Genomic DNA, 22,198 nt, shown 5'->3' with positions numbered 1-22,198 from the left:
AAAGCATGGAGCACAGCAAGCTGGGGGGAGGCCAAGTCACTTAAACAGTGTTTGCACCTCCTACCTTCTATAGCTCTTGGCATAAATTAGAGCAGCCTAAAGAGCTTTTTGATGATTAAGGTTCAGAAGGGGGAAAAACAGGTATTTCAGACCGTAAAAAAGTTTAAGTTTTTATCTTTTTCTGGGGTTTTCTGTTGTTGTTTCTTTTTTTTTTTTTTTTTTTTAAATGAAGAAAGCTATCAGGAAATCCTCAGCAGAAACTGAGAATGGGTTCCTGATGGCTGGATGGATTTTGCCAAAATCCATTTTAAGGTTTACTTTGAGTAAGCTCAAATCAGGTTGCCATATGGAATTACTCCATGCAGCAGCCTGACCTAGAGTGAAACAGAACAAAGCTGAGACTATTTACTAAACTCCTAAACTGCTGGCTGTTTTGCATCTCTCCCACACTGGAACTAATTCCTTAAGTAAATAAGCACATATTAAATTAAAAATCCAAGTTAACAAATAGGCCAAATAGTTGTACACAAGGTAGGTTATTTGATGACGCACAAAACACAACCATGGGTTAACATTCATGCCTCAGACCATCTCAAAGCTTGCTGGCACCTGCAGTTTAGCATATTTACTGCTGTAGCCAAGAAGATTGATCACAGGAAGCCAAAGCTGTTCAGCTATAAAAAAATAGAATCAGCTGTTTTCTATGAGCAGTCTGTCAGATAACCAGCCTAATGAAACTGTGGGCATTTCTCTTGAGCTCAAGAAACATTCATGCTGGAGAGGATACTGGAGTCATTCTAATACTTTGCAGTTGTTTCAAAGGTTAAATAGGAAGCGGCACAGAAGAAAGGACCTGCCTTTGTGATTAAAGAAAAGGCAGAAACATAACATCAAAATGCACAGTTGTGCCCTCGACTAAAACAGACAAAACACTAATGCTGTATTTTTCACCTCACTGATGTGCTCCAAATTGAAAACACAAATAGTGCCTTTCACTTATATTCTTTAAAAAAAAAAAAAAATTGACACAACTGTCCCACAGAGAAACCAGACAGAAAAAATACAGTCCTGCTTTTGTAAAAATAATTCATAACCTGATGAAATGTCTTGTGTTAGAATCAAAACCAAGAATCTTCAGATGAAAAATGGATCTGACTCCGGTTAGGCCTGCATAAGCTGCTCTACAGCCTCTACTCTCCCCATCCTGGGCACCAAATGGATGCAAAGGTAAACGGAAAGCGGCAAAAGGCTTAGCACACAGAGATCCTAGTGTCCTTTGAAGGGCCACATCTCCAACATGGAAAACGCTGACGTTCACTTATGGACTTTTGGCTAGCTTGTACATACAATGTGGTTTCATCAGGTGCCCTACTGTCAGCGCAAAAGGCCATTCCAACTAAGTTGCCTTATCTGGTTGCATACAGGCAGGAGTCCACCAGGCAAGCATTTATTCTGCCGTGATGAGAACAGTCTTCTGAGTGTTCACTCAGTTTTGCTGATGGGGTAGGAGAAAAAGCATAGTTTCACATCTTCTGGTACCTTCTTCCTCTCATTTCTTACCACTTGTGAAGGTAATAGCACAGGAGAAAGGTAGCAGCCTGACCTGCTTTACCTCTCAAAACAGACAATACTGATGTAAACAAGTGTTTTTAAACGGTGGTGAGATACTCACCGTTATTTCAGCCCTCTTGCACTTGTAAACGGTCTACAAGCCAGAGGGACATTGTTTTTCATATGTGACGGGCGTGTAGACAACCATGGTAAGTGGCACAAATCAGTGTGGCCTCAAGGTTGCTCTAGCCAATCCCAAGAGCCTGACCAGTTGAGAACTAGCTCATGCTTCAAAGGAGATAAAAGGAGCTGTAGAAATATTCCAGTCCGCCTTTTGAAAGTGAATCAAGTGATATCTGGAACTACATCTTGAGGGGAAATTGAAAGTTCTTAAAAAAGAACCTTAAGCTTTCTTCACCATTTTGACTTGTTTCTCCTTATCAAAAAAAAAAAAAAAAAAAAAAAAAATCAAGTAAATGTAACACATTTGATAATGTAGAAGTTTATCTGTTTGGATAACAGATTTGGTATAATTTCCAAATGTGTCATACTAACAATTCCTAGGAATATTGCTGGAAGTGAAACATGGCTCCGATATGACATTTATCACCTGATACACTGGCTCCAAATAGTTGGGCTTGTAGTCAGTTGAAAGCTTGGAATATGCTGATACTTTCTGGTTTTTATTTTTCAGGCCTCAGTTTATGCTCCACATTTTTTAATATTATTTTTACTATAGAATATTTTTATTTATAGATGAAAAAGAGTATAGATAATAGGTGACAAATATAGATAACATGATAAAAAGGACAAAGCTGATGACGGCTCATGATAATAGTGAACATATTAATAATAATGATGAGATGAACACTAATAACAAACACTTAATTATTTGTATGTAATTTAATGCATGCTTACACAAAGACCCAATTTTTAAGTTTCCCTCTCAGGTGCATCTGATAGTAGCTTTTGTCGCTATTTTCCAATACAGACATACGTCCTCTGGTTTCAGTTTTCACCTTTATGTTCTGTTTGCAGGCCAAGAGTGACAGCATTTTGCAATGCAGCTAAAGTAGTATCTGTATTTGGTATGCTGAAGGCATCTATCATCTTTTGTCTGTAGCTTTTCTGAAAAGTTCATCACCTCCATTCCCTCAACCAATAGCTTTCTTATAGCAGAACTAATGCCTGTGAGAAAAAGGATTGCAGGGTCCTCCGTATGGCATTTACACCAGCTGTACAAAGAAGGGAAAGGGAAAGGGGAGTGCAAGTGATGGAAACTGTTGCCAGATAGCCATTTTCCTCATGAAAAAGGAAAACACGATTTTCAGGATCAACAGAGGACACTTGCTGGGCAAGCTAGCTCACAGGATTTGTGAAATCACAGCCCAGGGCTTGGGGCAGAAGGGAGGGAAGGGAATTGGAAGGGATAACGCCTGAGGGAGCTGAAAATGAAAGGACTGTGGGATAAAGACAATGACAGACTGTGGGCAGAGATGCTGTGAGGATGAGCAGACTTGATGATGGTGAGGCCTAGCTGTTTCCATGTATACATAGCCTTGCACCTGGCCTCTGGACCATAGTCCCGACAGTTGTGTGCATGCCTAGTGAAACTCCTATTAACATCCATGAAGAAACCGTGTAGTCTGTCAGACTTTGTGCTGTGGTGGATAGCCCTTTTTATTCACACAGGCACGCCAGGCTGCATAGCAGCAGGCTATTTGTGACCTTCTGACAGTCAGAAAAGTTGTATCAAATGAAATTGCTGATGCCGAAGCCTCTGATGGCCACCATATGGGGATAGAGGAAGTTCCTGATGGTATCACACACTTTTATTACAATGGCCATGACAGCAGATTTCCTCAGTGCAGAGCAATTTGCCAAGGAGTGTAGGAGCCAAGAGTGAATAGAGACCAACAGGTACTCTTTATGGACTAGAAGAGAGACTCAAGAGCAGGTACCGCTGTGGCAGGACTTTCAGCACATAGCATCGAAGATGATACTCAGTTTTGTTTCAGAGCTGAGCATGGAGAAACTAGGACCACTGCTGTCCTGTAGAAAACAATATGGTCCCATGAGGGCTTATTGATCTCAGTGTCTCTTTTTTGTGGGCTTCAAAGGCAGAGAGGTAGGTCAATAACGGGCATTTCTGAAACTCCTCACCCATACACTAAAAAAAAAAAAGAAAGAAAGAAACCCAGCACATGTTTTGCACTGCTAAACAGCATCGTTTGGGGAAAAGATGACACTATTTCCTGTCTGTACAGAGAACCAGGGCCAAATTCAGGCCAAGGAGAGAGGAACTGCCTAAACTACACCAATGGAAATGCTAAAACCATGAATGTAGTTTAAACATCTAACTCAATGCTGCAGAGTATTCCTTAATCCCAGGAGTGTCTCCAAGAACTGGGTGCCTACGTCCCTGCAGGAGCAAAGGGCCAGTGACAGAATTGCATCCCCATTTTATGCAATTAATTTATCTGAGATTAAAAACTGACTCTTCTCTGCATCTTACCCCCACCCCTGCTGCTTATGTAGTTTGCTCTGAGTCTTGCGAATGGAAAATATGTGAGCAACCACTTTCTCTCCAGAGAAAGCTGCTTTCTCACCCAACCGCACCATCAGGTTCCCACTACTCTCTGACACCGTCAGTCTCGCATTTGTTCACCTCCAGGGAACAGTCTCAACGAGAGTGACTGAGAAGATGGTGTTTGATGGCTCAGAAACCAGTCTAGGAAGTGAGAGCTGTGACCCTGAACCCTTCAGCTCAGACAGACCTAAACCCCAGACCGGGCAAGGGTTGCAGCATCTAAGCTGCTGCAGAGTGGCTCATGTTATTATGGATTGATTGAACTGTAAAAGCACACAAGCCCAAGCAATAGTCAGCTCTCAGGTCTGAATGCAGTTTATCGTAACTTCCTACCTGTTCCTTTGTCCTAACACTGCTTTTTGTCTGAATACAGTATTTTAAGCACGTAAGGGCCATCATGATCCAAGTCAGCAAGCTCATTTAGCTGACGCACAGGGGTGTTGATGGCTTCAAGAAACATGACACAGTATTCACGAAGTAGACATTTAATCTTAATTAAGCCCCTGTGAGTCGGCTCTTCCTGACAGAATGGTATTTAGGCAGATTCAGACACCTTTCTGAAATGGGATAGCAATATATTATCAGTGTCCCTTCATATTTTGATAAACTTCATTCAAGATTCAAAGAGCATTTAGGATTCACAGAAATCAAAATAAATTATTTTTACCTTGTCCCTTCCCAATTCTCAAAAATAGCCTCATTAATTAAAATGAATTCCTGAAAATGTATCCTATATATGACAACACTTAGTTTAAAAATGTAGAAAAACAGACAAAAAATGCATATTGGCAGCTATATTTTAAACAAAAAAAAAAAAATCTTCACATAATAAATACATCTTATGCACATTAACTTCAAATTTACTTCAGAAAGCTATTTACAATATAAATAATTATAAATGGGAACACTTTGCAAGATATTGTTGACATATAGCTAAATTGTGTTTCCTACATTACATTCCAAAGGAAAACTTCAAATTACAGATGTTATGCTACAATGTCACTAGACCCTATACATTGCAAGGCATGGTATTTGAAATGCTGGCAATCTGTGTCTTTTTTTCCATAAATATAACCCATTGGTTTAAAGCAAACATTAAATGCTTCATTATGTCTCAAGTGCTTTTTTTGCTAGATTAGTATATTTTATGCATTGAAATATTTACCTTGGGAAAAAGTTGCAGTACCTTAAAAGTACTTTTCCTAGTAGATTTTATTTCCTTAGAAATGTAAAGGTGCCAATGTTTTATAATGGGTGAGCAAGATTTCTTGCATTTCTAAACTTGCCACTGTATCGGTAGCTGAAAAGAAAAAAATGCATAAAGTCCAAATTGCAATAAATAAAAATGTTTAAAAATTGCATTTCAAATCCAAGAACAATAGGAAATCTTGAGAACTCTATGTGAGAGTGGAGTTAAATAGTGAATACAAGCAGAAAAAAAGCTTTGTTTCTTCCTGTATTTGATCTTTCCTTTCAAATACAGCTTCATAGATGGAGTCATAAATTATCTCTTTTCAGAAAGGGATGTATTCCTATCAACTTAGAGCCAGATTTATCCACAGAACTCTTGTATACATTAGCTGAATGCCTCAGTGAAGTTTAACCTTACATAATTTTTTTTTTCATTAATAAATGCCCTAAGGAAATGTGAAATGGAGTCACACTAGTGCTCTCACCATTCTGAAGAGAAAACTAATTAATTTTTTGGTCTTTGGAATAACAGCTAAACCCTCAGCTACACCTCTGGTGGGCTTTACTAACATCAAACTGAAGGGTTACCAAAAAAAAGTGGGTTTATTTGTTTTGTTTTTTTTTTTTCTGTTGTTAGTTTGGGGGGGAGTTTTTTGCTTCTCAGTGCATACAGCTGAAATATTTAACCATCAATACTAACTGCAAATAAAATAAAATACATTCTCCTCCACACTGTGGAGGTGTCTGGCATTAATCTAGTATATCTACAGGAAAACATGTTCATCCACCATTGTTCCTAATAACAAAGCCTGTATTGCCTTTAGACCCTTAGGTGTTTTAAGTAAATTTGCAACTTGTGGAAAGACCGGAGACTGAATCCATTTGCTGCTAGACATTAACTATAGCCACCTTAAAATAGACATAGCTAGGTCTAATCCTGGAACTGTGTTCTATAATCCCCGTTATATACAGCTTTGTATGCAGAAGGTCTGAAACCAATGTGCATGTCACAGCTTTGTTCCTTGACTGAAAGGTTAACTGACCTTTGGAACAGCCAGTTTGATTTTCTGGGGTGGCTGCACCTTTTCCAGAAATACTATGAGACCTTTTAGTTTTTCCAGCACACTCGGGATGTTCACATAAATGAACATATGGTGGTTAACATACTTAGGGACATTAATGAATAAATGCTGTATGTTCACAGATCAAAATGAGATTCAGATAAGTGTAGTTAAAGAAGTTTAAAAGAGGTTTAAAAGAGCAGAATTTCACTGTATAACCTGTGGCAGTATTGCGAACACATCAACAAAAACCATTTAAAGATTAAGAAATACTTCTGGGGCTCTTCAGTGCAGAGAGATGCACTTATTTTTCCAAGTGTGTATAAATAACCTCTATTATAGAAACACAGCCATTACAGCTACTACCTTCCATAGTTTCCATACTCACATCTTGAGATTAAAAAAAAAAAAAAAATTGCAAACCAACCCCAAACCTATTGCCACTTCACAAGTCAGCTTTTTTGCCCTTACACATATTAAGTAGTACCTTACTCCACAAATATTCCCATTTGAGTCAATGGGACAAATTGCTGAGTAAGGTTCTTCTTCTAATTAAAGAATTGCTTTGCAAATCTGTCCAAAATCACAAGCTCCATACCCTCGGGGTGTAATTTTGTATAAAGGAGGGTGGTTGTTTTCTTCTCAAAACAAAAGAAATATACCCAAATCATAATGCACCAAAATCATAATGCACCAAAATCATACTGCACCATCCACTGATAGCAACAAGAAATCGTTTGAAAGAGCTGTGGTCACTCTGTATTTGGAGTAGCTACAAAATATTAATTTGGTGTTAACAGCAAAACAGTATTATGTTAGACAAATAATGCAACACAGCAATTTGTATCATTCTGTTCCAAAACACAACCTATACACCTTATTTAAAGTGATAACCTTTAGCTAATGCAATACATTCAGAATGTATTTGGTATAAATGCCTTGCATTTTTCAATTTTGAAAAATATCTCATCTTATCTGATTTAGAAAAGGAAGAAACAAACAAAAAAAAAGATGATATCCTTGAAGGATACTAAATGAAAATTTGAATTAAATAAATATGTAATGGAAAAAATAAGCTTTATAGCATATTGAAAAGTACATGTAATATGAGCTGCAGTGATATTATATGCTATAGTTAAATTGCAAACTTGCTTTCATGTAGCGTGCGGAGTGTATGTTTACAACATTCAATGCTTTCTGTCAATTAAGAAGAAATTCCTTGCTATCTAAAGAAGCAGGATGGCAAATTAGCTGACAAAAGGCATCTATCTCTGGCAGACTGTACTGAAGTGCCAAGGAGTGCCCATTGCTGGAATCCTATGAGGGGAGTGAGCACCAGCCTTTGCTTGTAGCACCATGTGGCTGCATGTGCAGACCTCTCTACTGATATATTCCATTCATTACAGTGCATTTTGCTGCATTTGTCGTTGTAGTGGACTGGAACTATTGAAAATAGGATAAATAACTACAGTTTGGGAAGTTTTATTTTAGGATCACAGTAAATAAGCATGGGGAGTATTTATTGCATAGCACACTGGCTTTTTTCCTAGATGAGATCATACAGACTACAAGCATCTTACATTGTGCCTGTTTGTTTTGTAAGTCTTCTATTCTTCAAAAGTGCCTGTCAATGCAAATACAACAGTACCGAAACTGTGGCTTCCTGACTACTTGTGGCCATTAGACCATAGCCAGGGAACTGCAGCTGGTCTGCAGAACTCTATTGCCTTCTAATTAAAAGCTTGATAACAAGAGCGCTCACTGATCCCAAGAAACTTGGGTGCTGACAAAATCCCATTCACCCAAACGGTTTGGGAAACTCCTCTGTAATACAAAATAATATTGACACTTAGACTTATTTTTATATTTACTAGTAGGGACAATATGATACCGTGTACCTCTACTCTAACTGGCTTTGCAAATTGTATTTTAACACTGTACAATGAAACTCCAAATACAAGTTTATTCATATTATTCATAGGAATAAGTGAAATAAATATGTATCCAGAACTAGATTTATCAAAAATACTTTCTCATTCCTATGCTTTAGGAATATATACAATTGTTGGGCTGAAAGAAGTCTATTTTGGTTCATTCCCTCCTCTGAGTTAACGTTTTTCTTCCCCTCAATTATCTACCTTGGTTTTGTCTTAAAACAAATAAACAAAAATATCTAGCTGCTTCTTTTTATGACCTTTGTTATTCATTTGGCAGTTAGTCAAATAAAATTCTTGCCAAATAATTTTGTTCTCATTTTGCCTTGGCTAATATTCAATGCCCTGTCTCTCATTTCTGACACTAGTTCAAATAGTTTTAGACCATTGTTTATCCCTCTTCTGTGCAGAGCTTGGTGCACACCAGCGACATTCCCCCTTACTCTCTTCCCTTACAAAGATGACAGACCCAGTTTATTTAAAGTTTTTATTAGATCTTTCAGTCTCTTTATCTTTTGCTGAGCTCTGCTCCACCTTTTCTATTATGAGGTTTAGATAATAAAGACCAGACTGTGTTGCTCTTCCTTGTGTTCAACGTGCATTTCACCAGGAGTGGTCACGCTGCAGTCAACAAAGATTGCTTATGGAGTAAGGTACTACTCAATTCAAGATTCACAATCTGCCTTGGAGTGATCAGGACTATACACAATATTCCAAGTTCAGAGAGGTAATTTCCTCTGCTTTCAAGTACATCTCTACTTACGTGGCTTATAATCTTATTATTTAGCTTTTGCTTCTGATTAGTTTTATTTGAAAATAGATATTTTTAACCCACCCATAGCATGCTGGTTTATATTTAGTCCCATTGATGACTCAGTCCCATATGTCGAGCTTCTTAATGTTACAAACGAAGCTAGTCTTAGTGCTAATCTCATTTTAGTATCCACCTCAAGTCCCCTTACCTCCACATTGGTATAATAGGGAGCGGTGGTCCTGTTCCCTTTGCAGTCAACTTTGAGACTTCGTATAAATGCCATACAAAGGACAGGTCTAGCAACTGTGCCTACAAATGCCCTATTTCAATTTTTTTAGCACGTATTTTTTATTTACTCTTTTCCAATCAATTAGTGTCTCTTTGTTCATGAGATTACTAAAAGTTGCAAAAAGTTTCTCTGCCTCTTTTGATGTATTCTATAACTCTAGGACAGGCCCTGATATTATCAGCATTCTTAATACCATTTAATTTCTTGGAACCCTGATTTTCCTTCGTATTTTTTTATGTACATATGACTGATTTTGATATCCTTAATATGTTCTGACAGTCATTGAATTTTCTGCTTCAAGCAAGAAAAGAATGCATATCTCTTTCAAAGTCATACTTATTACTTACTGTATGTCAGACAGAGTAGTTACAATTTTCTACACTTTCTTAATTTACTCCAAAACTTTATCAGAAGTAGGATAAACCACCATACAGTTTTTGTCTATTCTCACCTCTCATGTTTTTATACTTATGCAGTTGCCTTTGTATCTTACAGCAAAATTTCTATGATTCTATTGAGTTCCTTCTGTGCTTCAAATTAATTCTTAATTATTTGGCCACTTAGACCCTCTTTCCCATATTTTACAATTATTACTAAATGGCACACAAAGCCATAGGGTTAAAGGTGTTTATCTTGGACCACTCCTAATTCCAGCCTATTCTCCCTGTTTCTCCTGAAACTTTTCTTCCATTTCACTCCACTACCCACCCTGTGCAACCTTTCAAAATTATGAGGACAATCTCCCGTCTCTACATCAAGACAACCAAGCCCTACGTATTTCTCAAAACTACACTGAGAAAGGCCCTCTTTTTGTTAAATACAGTAGAAGTAAATATTTGATCGTACTAATCATAAGGATACTGCTCATTTGACTCCTTTCAAATCAAGCGTATGTAAATAGCTATGCATGTGAGTACACAAGGAAATAACAGTTCAAGGAGTTCTCTCTTCTTTGTCCCCTTTTTGATTTTGTATTGATTAGCCATGGACACTTTATACCATGGAGCAGCATGACACACTTGGTCGTTAGGGAGTAAGCAGATCGCCAGAAGTACACATTTTGATGTGTATTTCGAAGGAACACATTCCACCTTTCTGCGTAAAAAGCGTGCATAGCAGTTTTGCTGGCTGGGATCTGTGGGGCACACGCAGTTCAGAAGGTCTGCCCTTGGCAGTGTTTCCGAACAACGACCGCTTGCACAATGTGTGTGAATTGCTCTGTTGGCCTGCCCCAAGCACTCCCTGCCTAGACCTCTTCCATCCTTCTCACCTTGCATGGCACCAACTTTGAGTTTATCTCCATTCACTCTAACCCTGCTTGCCAGTGCATTTTTATTTTTTAGAAGTAATGTGTGTTAACTAAATTATCCCTTCAAACCTTAGGTTATTCTTTCTAGTGCACCGTGGTATATCAAATGCTGTTAATGACAAGGGCATGAAAACATATAATATCTTCCAATTAGATGTCAAAGGTTATTTTTTAAAGCACAAAAGTTTTTAGAAGAAAAAGTGTCAGCTTCCATTGGTTATTATAACAGATGTTCCCTTGTGTCCTTGTGCTGGATCTTGCTGCATCCTTAAGTGAGAAGTCACATCAAAGTGTGATCCATTACAGCCTAGTGAATAGTTTCTAATGGTTTCAGTGTCATATAAATGCTCCAGGGCATATCCAGTTAATGTGTAAGCGTGCTTATCAAAGTACTGCCTGTGGGAGCTGTAATAATTAGGAGAGGCTGCTGGGTGGTCCCCCGGGGTTTGATGAGGGGACATGTCTGAATGCAGGTAGTCTTTAGCTAGCACCAAACCAGATTTTGGTATTCGATCAGAATTGGGGCTGCTTATCCTAGACAGTGTTGTGGGGCTGTTGTCATAGTCATTTTCATGTGGGCTCATAATCTTTCCATCTCGTTGCTGGATGTGTTCACAGGGAGAACTGTTGGCAACCGTTGGGACGCGGCAGACATCCCCTGCCAACTGCTGCTGAGGGTAGTTTGCAAAACAGATAGCATGCTTCTTCCCTGTGCCATTAATGGAGACCAGTGGATCAGGAGTTGTTTTCCGCAGCTGTAGTCTGTTTTCTTCCTCTTTAATCATTTGCTGAGTGGCTCTTATTAGAGTTTCAATTTTGCTGGGCTCATGTGGACTGCTCTGATATTGCTCAGTACGATAGCGGTCACCTGATTCACTGGCAGAGCCAGGATCAGGTGAGCTAACGACACTGTCCTCATCCCAATGTCCTCTCCCTAGGAAAAAGAGAAATGGGACAAGCATTGAGGTTGAAGGAGGCAAGCAATCTTGAAGAATAAGTACCCTGAACCTTATTTTACAGCTAGAAAACCAAGACAGAAGCAAGTGACTCATAACAAAGTCGCTGAAAATGACCATGGTAGACCTCTTGCTTTTCAGTGACAACCTCTAATTTCCGATGTCTGCATAAGGAACAAGTAACACAGCTGAAAATATACAAAGAAGAGATCTAAGGACCTCAATACAGACATCCAGTGCCACCCAAGATGCTCTAGGGTAACCAAGCATTAGCATAGGCCCAGCAGGTATGGCACAAACTCTAGAGGAACTCTGTATCTTCTGGAGCAGCTAGAGGCCAGACAGGGTAGCCTAGGGCATGTCAAAGTGCCCTCGACACCAATGTTCAGGCCCCTGACACCTCACTACCTCTGCAACAGAGTCTGAGTGAATTTGGATCGTGGTAAAATCAAAAATCTTAAGGAATTAGAAATGTACATCATTCCAGCATGTCTTTTTAGGCCTTTCTAGGAGCTAAAACATAGTGACAGCATTGTGGAACAGTACCGACTTTACACAGGTTACACAATAATAAACAAACACAAGTAATGAAGCAGTTCTTCTTTAGCAGCATAAGAACCCACGGCTGTTAGACAGGGTTACTGTAAATATATGATGTCATATCCCAATACACAAATATTTGCTGTATAAAACTTTTAGAATGGGAAAATATAACTATATTCTTACCTCTATTTAAAAAATAAGGCCATAGACATAACAGAGAAGGTGTTCAGCTTATATGGTCAGAATCACTAGGAAGAAAGTGATTGACCCCCAAACTTGAGCAACCAACTAAGGCCACACTTGGGGCCACACAAAGGGCTTGGTAAAGGATTTGCCTGCAGGCACGTGTTGGACTTGCACAGATTACTTAATGGCGCCTTTGCCTCAGCACATGCTAAGTCCTCTTTGTGGATGAGGCCCATTGGGTTGGTTGACAGGACTCCTCAAAGGAAACCCATTTTCAGACTACCACAGGTAGTGTCCTCTGCTCTGTGTTGGGTCAAGGCATACAGATCTGCTTGGGTGGCAGACCACTTTTCAGTAGGAAGTCCTGCTGAAACATGTAACACTTGATACAATAAAGAAAATAACTGCAGCAACTGGAATTACAGCAAAACCAAGGAACAAGCTAAAATAAAATTATATTATACATTTGCATTGATTATCCTTGATAAAGGTATGGAATAAATATTTTACACTTTTGTATTCATACCTCTGTGTGGTATTTCTACATCAATATCTTTCTATGCTCAGCAAGAATTACCACGCATAAAATTTGCCAGCAAAATTATCATACTTTGCTCAATTCTCTTTTTTGGAGAAGAAAAAGGCAGAGAAACACAAGTATGACAGGAGTACACAACAGACACAAGGAAGGAGGTATGTTCTCACAGGAGAAGTGGAAAACAGTTCTCCATCAGCAAAATTTAGGGCTCGTTTTCTTTCCTCATTTTTCCTTTGACTGTATTTCCTAGAACTTACTATTTAATAATTTTTCTAATCTCAACATAATTTTCCTCAGATTGGCATAAAATAGTACAGTTCTTTTTGATTTCCAAAGACTCATTCTGTAAGTCAACAGAACAGTACTAATGTAATTAGCTTTTACGAGTTCTTTAGATACAACATGTTTTGACAGATGATTTTAGTAGAAAAGGTAGAAAAGCTTTTTTTTTTTAATGCTGTATCTATCATTACAACCTTGAACTGTGACTTTTGGGTCAGTTTCAGCCTTTCAACTGTCAGCCTACCCTTTAAACACAAGGGCCTTTGGATTTTTCCAAATCCAAGATCAGCCTTTCACTATGACTATTTTTATTAGCTTCAGCCTCTGAAGATGTGTTAATGCACTGAGTTAGCAACCTGCCAGACACCAAACAAGGCTTCAGGCTTGGTGCTGAAAAGATGGAGAGATTCAAACTGGCTAAACATTATAGCTGGGAATAAATGTCTGAAACCAAAAGCAAATGTTAATTTGAATTGCCAATTATAAATAAAAATAAACAGCAAATCTTACGGAATCTAGTAATAACCAGTGCAGAGAAAAAAGTCATTTGGAGAACAATTTCTCCAAAGCCTTTAAAGATTTCTTAATAACTAGCTTGGGTGTAGTTCTAACTTTTTGCTAAATATATTACATCCAAAGTAGTTTGATCTTAAATCAAATAAATAACACATCTCTATCAAGTGTGTATTTTTAAGATTGTCCTTAAAATCTCGCCAGTCAGGTATTTCCACCTTAACTTCACAGATTAAAAAATATACAACAAAACTGTATCTTGCTGCATATAAGCCAGACTGTCAAACTCAACTTGAATTTTAGGTATTCCTCATTTCCATAGATGCAGTCTCTGATATAAGGACATACATCAAGAATGTCTCTCATTTTCTGTCTCTCACATAAACAGCTGCATGTTTATGTCAAGTTGCTTTATCTGAGATGGTGCCACTTCTGCAAATCCTTGTTATCTCTTACCATGAATCCTGTGCACTGACGTTATGTGGGGCATACTGTTTTCATACACTTCTCTGCTTTCAGGGGATGACTTAGTCAGAGGCAATGCTGAACGAGAACCCCACCAGCTCTCCCTTCCTGGCTGCGGCGTGCCAAGAAAATACCGACCAGCTTCACATCTGCCTCCTTCACAGGCCTGAGTATGGAAATGTCTGTCGTCAGTCAGCCTGGAGTGGTCGAGTGCAAAACCATAGCAGAGAGCACTGCGGTCTGAGTACTGTCTGTAGGCACAGGAAACATCGTGGTGCTGGGAGCTTGGTCTGTCCGTGGGCTCCAGTAGCTGGGGAGAAGCTGTATCGGTCAGGGGGCTCCCACCCCACTGGCTCTCGTGGTCAGACTCAGATCTCTCAGTGTGAAATCCAGAATACTGCAAAACAGGAGAAGCAGTGGGGAAATTACTACGCCTGGGTGAAATCTGCAAGTGACTGCACTGAAAAGACAGAGTATGTATGTGATAGGGTGTCTTTTGTGAGCGTGCCCACACGTCTGCACCTTCTGATTGGAATCCTAGTCCTTTCCTGTACAACACTCTGTAATGAGCTCACAGATGACAGGACAGACCTCATGAAAGTCTAAAACATCCCATGTCAACCTTTAATAGCCATCTCCTTTATGATGTGTAATATTAGGCTCAGCAACATCAATGTTGCAATTCAATACTTTTTTAATATGTCCAGGTTTTTCTTATTGCTTTGAAAGCTAGTGCTTATGCTCAGCAATGGTGCTCCAGTGCTCCTTGGCAAAATGCTTTCAAAAGTGACTGAAATAACACTGCTCCTGGAGCATTCTCGCACGTCAAGTTGAAACTGAATGTATCTCAAGTTCTCTTTCTAAGGGTTCCCTCTCTTTTCCTCAACTTTTGTTTGTTGTTGGGATTTTTTTCTTACCTGGAGTGGTATCTTTCAACTTCTTTCCTCCTATTAGTAGTGGAAAGAAAGCCTCCTGTAGATCCTGGGACTACAAACACCACTACAGAGTAAAGCTCCGAAGTGATGACAGATCAGTAGGAAGCTAAAAATCACAGCTCTGTTGCAATGAGGGAACAAGGAAAATCCAGAAAATATTTGCCAGAAAAGGTGACTGCTAGATAAAGCAGGCAGAGTGGGCATTTGGCACCCTCACTTAAGCAGGGCCCTCCTAACACAGAAGAAGCAACTAGCAGGCAGTTGGAAAAGCAGATAGGATAGGAGCACGGGCATTTTTTTTAGAGAGAAGTAAGGGTTAAGTTGAATGTCACAGATTTCTAGCTATTCATAACGAACGTTCAAACTTTTAGAAATTTTTTGGAAAAGAAAAAGGAAAAAAAAAGTGCTTATTAACCCTCCCTAACTATCTCATTTTAAAATCTTTCTATTTATTGGAACTGTCGAACATCTTTAAATCCATTTGACCCGTGATTACGGACTGGGATGAGGCCAAAGCTGTACATACTCACTTCTTCAGTACTGCACACTCGTGTCACAAATCAGTGTATTACAACATGTAACCTTGGAATTTTCCCATTCCGTCACTCACCTTCCAGATGCCCACTCTGCCTTTTCTTTTAATAGGCATTAGGCCTCTCTCCTAAAAACATAAGCTTACCTTCCTTTTCATTAGATTGAGTTGCTATGAAACTCCTCATTATCAGCCAGGATCAAGGTTTTATGCACTTACCAATCAAAAGTACTGACCAGATGTTCGACTTACAGAAACTTAAACCATCTGTGCAACATCAGTAGCGGTTTTGGCATTTAATCGTGTATTTCTTCAGTATTCCAGTTCTATTCGTGAATACTGTTTGTTAACACAATAGGTTATTTAAAGGAAAGAAAGAAAGGGTCATGGCTTTGAGGACCTCGATTATATTTTGTTATTAGTTGTCAGAAGAATACCCACAGGCAAAAAGCCTACCAGTAGATACGGAAGAGGTCAGCAAGTTAGTACTACCATATTCATCACAAGTTTTTAGAGATGGAAGGATAAGTCTGATTTTGCACAGAGGTAAGATAGTTACAAAGCCACAAAAGAGTTCTTTTAAATGCAAGTGACTTGGCATACGTTAACCAGGAACTTTATTCAGCCATCACAGAGTTATGCGACCAATGGGAACATCTAACTCTTCTGTTATCCTTTCAGATCTAATGTCTTCAAACTGCTTAGTCACAAAGATGTCTTCATAAATACCAACTGAACTATGGTAAACTTTTTGACAAAAATATATAGAGAAAATTAAGTTTCCAATTAAATAATTAGAAACTATTAACAAGATTTTGACTATTAAATTTTAGTTAAAATGGAAATTCACAAAAGTAAAACTACTTTTGTACCTGTTCTTAGTTTTAGGGTTATTTTTACTGCTCTTTTTGGATTTGACTTTCATAAACTAGATTTTTTTAATTTTAAAATTTAAGCTGAAATATAAGATAAGCATAAATATAAGTATAAAAAAGTTAAAAGATCATTCATTATTAAAAACAAAACTCAAAATATATATTTCTTTCATAAGAAAATAATAAAAAATTAAAAAAATAATTTCCAGTAATATTATAATGAAATTTCATTTTTCGGACAATTTATGATGATAATAAGTGCCAGAGATTCTTTCAAACTGAAAATTCTTAATTTCATTTAGCCCTAATAGATATTCCTCTACTAGTTCTCTGTTTCTAAGAACACCTCAGGGTCCAACATAGTTTCTCTTAAAGGGAATTTCTCCATTTAACTGAAAACTTACTCAATTTTTTTTTTTATCTTGAACCTGACCACAAAGGATTCAGTTGCACAGGCCTTCCTGTGCTTTTCTTAAAGACAGGGAAACCATTTCAAAGGGTACATGTTCAGTATATCAGAAATGCACCATGAAATGTCATATAACCACGTAGTCAAGACCAACAATACTTCATGCATACTCTTTGTACTTGCTGTAAATGATGATTATTTGAGATCTGACCCATAGCAGCTGCTAGCCCACGGACAGAATTAGATTAACACAGTGAATTGCTTGTGGCCCACATTGTCTACCAGGGTTTAATAAGACTGCTTGCTCTTAAGGTACAACATAAGGAGACATAGGCCAAAAATATGTCTAATTCCCTTTAGAGCTAATCATATCTCTATTTGGCATCATCAGGCTGCCCCTACCACTTAAGTCCTACTACTGCCTCTTCTGGGAACCTGACGTTGACAGGTGGAGAATCCAAATACGGGCATGTGTGACATGTTGACAGGGGGAGAAATGAAAGGATGATCAAAGATACTGCTTTACTGAAATGGGAGTGGAAACACGATCTCTCAAGTCAGAATTAGGCTCCCATATGTCAAGCGATAAAAGACCATAGAAAACAGAATCACATTTAATGAAAATTATGGCAAATTAAAATTAGTGAAAATATACCATTTTTTTGAGTCCTACTCCTGCCTCACCAGAAATGCTTTCCTTTCTGCTAATTTTCACCTTCTGACTCCTATCAGCCAGAATTTATTAGTTTTGTTTTTTTGACAAAGTTTAACTAGCAGACAGAAATTAAACATGAGAAAGAACTTCAGACAAGGGAACATGTGAAATCCCATCAGGTGATTTCTGAATTGTCTTCTGGCACAAACAACAACAAAAAATAAATTGAATGGTCCTCCAGCTGGTTCCCAGAAACTGAATTGCCACTTCCAGATACTAGAAATATCTTCCAGAGTGCTAATCCAGTGTACCATTGCAGTGAGAGCACACCAGCAGGATTAGTGCTGACATAGAAAGAGGCCATCACCGATGTTATTTTTACTCCAAGAAAAACTTCAGAAGGGCTGAACGGGCAAGGAAACAGGAAAATATAAATTCCATGTCTAAGAAAAACTTACTTTATGAAAGTCCGTGAACATGTATTAGGCCAGTAGACAATTTAATATTTCTCGGGTGATTTTCTTTTCCCTGACCTTCCATTCCTACAGGTGTCTCACTGGCCTGAGCACTCATCCTGTCATACGCAGCAACACACATCGTGCCAGATGTTCAACAATAGATGTTATAGATATCTAATTTTCTGGCAGCCTACTCAGGTTTTTATCATTATAAACATTAAATACACAGTGAAACCCTCTGAGAGTCCTCTTTTCCACGAAAAACTTTCACTACATCAGCATTAGCAGCTTTCCTCTTGATTTGTGTCTTAACCATGAGAAAAAACATCACAGATGCGGGCTGCATTGTACTAGGAACATATGCATGCTTTTAAATCACTTTTATCTTACTTTTTACTAATGTAATCCTGAAATGTAAAATATGTTCTTTTTGCATTCACTATTATAGGCAGAACAGATGGTGAAAAGCTTAGATTAAAGTAATACAGCATGTCCATTAAAATAACCCCCATTGCTGGTGACTCTTCACCAGATCAGGAGTTATGTTTACTATAAAAAGAGGGGTTTGCTTTGCTTTTGAATACACTGGAAGTTGCCAAAGCCTTAGGCTACAGGAAGAAAAAGGGAGAAAAAAAAAAATCCTGACTAGAATTCAGCCTGATTCTGTTTATCTTTACCCCATTGGGCTATTTTGGATTGCAGAATTCTGGATTGCAGAATTAATCCAGATTATCTTCTTAAAGGAGCTATAAAATCAATTTACCTCCAAAATCAGGTGTCTTAATATACACCTACTAGACAAGTTTCTTACTTCCAAAAATTTAGCGTGCTGTAACACACACCAAAGCTTCCGTCCAACAGCTGTTGGGTACATCCTTACTTGTATGCATATGTTCATTTTAAATATATATAATCTCTATCCCAGAACTAAATGAGATATAAAGCAATAAAGGTTTGTCCAGATCTGACTGTAAAACATTTGTATCAGGGGCAGACAACAATTTTAAACATTTTCTTTAAAAAATCATCATTAATGGGAGACTAAACTCCAGAGCAGTTTTTCAGATGATCACAATTAAAATGTTTCTCTGCTATTTCCTGTGTACAGAATAAATGAGGTCCAGGGCTAGCTTTTGGTAACACAAAATAAATGAGGTCCAGGGCTAGATTTTGGGAGCCCCTCACAGTGATTATTATTATGGGGGAAGACTACAGGCATCTTTTAACCAACTCACAATTTCCTTTTTCTGCAACTCTCTATCAAGTCTTCATCTCTCCTGGTTTTTTCACCTCCTCTTTCAGCTCTCCACTTCTCTGGTAGGACAGGAGTAGAAGTGCACTCCTCAAAGTGTCTGGGCAAATCCTACAGTTGTGTCACGAATTTTGGGTTGCTCTTCTCTCTGCTTGCCCTTCCCCTGCCTGGTGCTGGTTTCACAGAACCCACTAGCCTACTGTGCTAATGTCAGTCAGCGTTAGCCAGATGCTGACCAATGCTTCCAATTCAATTAACTCAGTTTTTGCTTAAAGCATCTACTAGCACTATATTACGCTATATATGCTTTTGCGTAATATTTGAGGAAAACATTAACACAGCCTTAGGTGACCAAAACATCCACCTTTTGCCCCAGTAGTAAACATTCAGCTGAAATTTATTAACAGGGTTTTCACACAGTTCACATCTCACATAGCTATCCTAGGGGCACAGAGCTGGCAAGGGAGAGGATTCTTAGTCATCACCCAATAAAGCATATGATTCCCTTTTCTCTTCAAGAGTGAAGCAAAGTAAATGGTAATGGCAAAAGAAAAAAAAAAAAAAGAGAAAGAAAAGGAAAGAAAGTATGTACATTTAAAATCTCCTAGGGGCTCTTAACTTTAAGAAATACTTTGCCCACTACCATTATTTTACTAATAAACTTCCTGCTTCCTTCCTCCACCAAAACCCAGGCTCCTGTGTAAGCCAAAATTCATGACCTCACTTTTCAGCCCTGGGTTTTGAGTCACACTAATTCTCCGCAACTGACTGGCAAATTACGTGAGCTGGAGACTGAGGGACACAGGCCATACCACCTGCTGCATGTTCCTCACAACAGCTTTTCTTAGTCTTTCAACAGTTTATTCAGTGGTGGAGAAGGATGAGAGGGATGCAAAGCCAAGCTGCCAGCATTTCTTGTGGTGATGTGCTACAATGAACGGTATGACCATTTTTCAAGATATTGGCAACTAGCACGGCTGCTTCTTTTTGAATGATGAAATCTGTGACTTTACTACCAGGCAGATGGTAATGAGGATGCAAAGTGAAACTGGAGACTAAACATCCCGAGCTTTCAGACAACAATCCCTGATAAACCAACAGTCTCAATGCTGCGCTGCTAGTTCAGGATTTTTTCTGGTGGCAAAGAGAATAATGAGGTACTGATGAAAGTCACACTTTCAGAAAATGAATTGACGTGTGAGGATAACAGGTCTCCAGTTGGGATTGTCCTGCTAGTAAATGAGGGCTTCTGAAAGGACTGTGCAAGGGGAGATGAAGGGTAACGAGTAGAGAGAGAGTCATGTTAAAAATCTAATTAAGCATTAGTTGTAGGTATCTTTCCCGATCCTTTAAAGCAGTTTTATTACAATTGTTTGGTGTAGCGCATTCAAGAGAAAGACTCTTCTTTAACAACCCACAGAAATGCATGTGAACAAATGATTAAACAACAACACTCGTAACATCTTCTGCCAAAATTATGTTCTTAATTTTGTCACTTAACTGAAATTCTTACCCTTGGTACTTTTGAGGGGAAGAAAGAAATCAAGGAAGTGATGTAGACAAGTGGGCTCACATTGTACACTCTTAGAGGTCAGTTTAGAAAACAATGGGCCTGCAGAGAAACTGTAGTCGTCAAGGTCACTGTCGGTTAAATATTGACCTGGACTCTTTAAAAATACAGAGTTCTTCAGTGTTACATCATGAATGCATACGTTTATATCCACTGTGTGGTGACATAAGGGTGGTAAGATTTGTCTCATTATTTAGTAAACACAATGGTTATTTCAACAAACAGATTTATTGGAGCTAAAGGGTTGACAATGTAAGTGTGCAAGAGCTGTGGCATTGTCTGCAGAAATCAGTTGTGTAAGTGTATTAGGTAAGCTTCAGTTCAGAGACCAAATCAAGTCTGGTCCATTCCCCAAGTACAGACATGTTCCTTACACATTAGGCCTGAAAATGAGATCTGGGAAATTAAAATCTACTGATGCAAATGGCCACTTCCTAGCACTTTCTCTCAAAGCTTTGCACATAGAAAAGTTTTCACATTCCACTTCAGCAAGTTAGCTTGTGGCTTTCCCTCCTCAAAACTTGCTCCCTCTGACTACGATTTCAGTATTGAACTGCTGTCAAGCATCTGGCAGCTTTCTAGATATGTTGGAATTATTAAAGAGCAAGTAAGAAAAAGCAAGCTTTCTCAAATGGCAAAACTCACAATCCTCTCAAACCAAGTATTTCAAAACCAACATTTTCATTTATCCTTCTGTCCGCTCCTCATTAACTCTGAGCTCTGCGCTGTTATTGTTGTTGATGATGATTTATTATGCATGCTGAAACATAAATGTTTCCAGCTTTTTAGAAACAGTTTAAAGAAACATATTCCTGTCTCAAGATCTTGTAACCTGTCGTCCTTTATTCCCTTTGAGTAACAAGTTCTTTGGCCCATTCTAATTACTTGGGTAAAATAGCAGTCAAAATCAAGATACTAAAAAAGATTTAATTTTGTTTTTCAAAGACAGCTACCTGTGGGTATGGTGATGTCCTTGATTTTGACTTTGTGCTCGAGAGGCGAGATTTGCTTCCCTTTCTATTATCCGTTATGGTCGGAGTTGAATTTGCGTATGAGAATGCCGGCTTGGTAGCAGTGACCTGATCCAGGGAGAGCTGTAGTCCTTTATATTCAGTATCCCTATATAAAAGGCAAAAGTGAAAAACAAACTCACTTCATATCTTAATGGAAAACATTCCTTCCTTCTTGGGGGGGTGGAAACAAAAGATATTTTAAAGGAAAAAGAATAAAACCATTCAGGGCAAGTCAGTATATCCCCTTAATACATTTACATAGTATAGCTTTCTAAACAATAGCACTATTTTTATACTGAAAATATGATAGGTTTTTGCAACCAACTGTTATCACCCT

At 38.4% G+C, this 22,198-nt stretch overlaps 1 protein-coding gene across 1 annotated transcript in view; it reads right to left on the bottom strand.

Moving 5' to 3' along the window:
* Positions 1-10,882: 10,882 nt before the first annotated feature.
* Positions 10,883-22,198, bottom strand: part of SIM1 (SIM bHLH transcription factor 1) — a 46,731-nt gene continuing 35,415 nt past the window's right edge. Inside the window, exons 9-11 of the mRNA XM_086461344.1 lie at positions 21,802-21,967; positions 14,154-14,559; positions 10,883-11,613 (exon numbers count right to left, since the gene is read on the bottom strand). Of these exons, the coding sequence (XP_086317470.1) occupies positions 10,883-11,613; positions 14,154-14,559; positions 21,802-21,967 (1,303 nt within the window). The remainder of the gene's footprint in view (positions 11,614-14,153; positions 14,560-21,801; positions 21,968-22,198) is intronic.

The sequence above is a fragment of the Leptosomus discolor genome, chromosome 2 (assembly GCF_034619465.1).
Source record: "Leptosomus discolor isolate bLepDis1 chromosome 2, bLepDis1.hap2, whole genome shotgun sequence".
Classification (NCBI taxonomy): Eukaryota; Metazoa; Chordata; class Aves; order Leptosomiformes; family Leptosomidae; genus Leptosomus; species Leptosomus discolor.
This window is presented reverse-complemented; position numbering and strand designations above follow the sequence as displayed.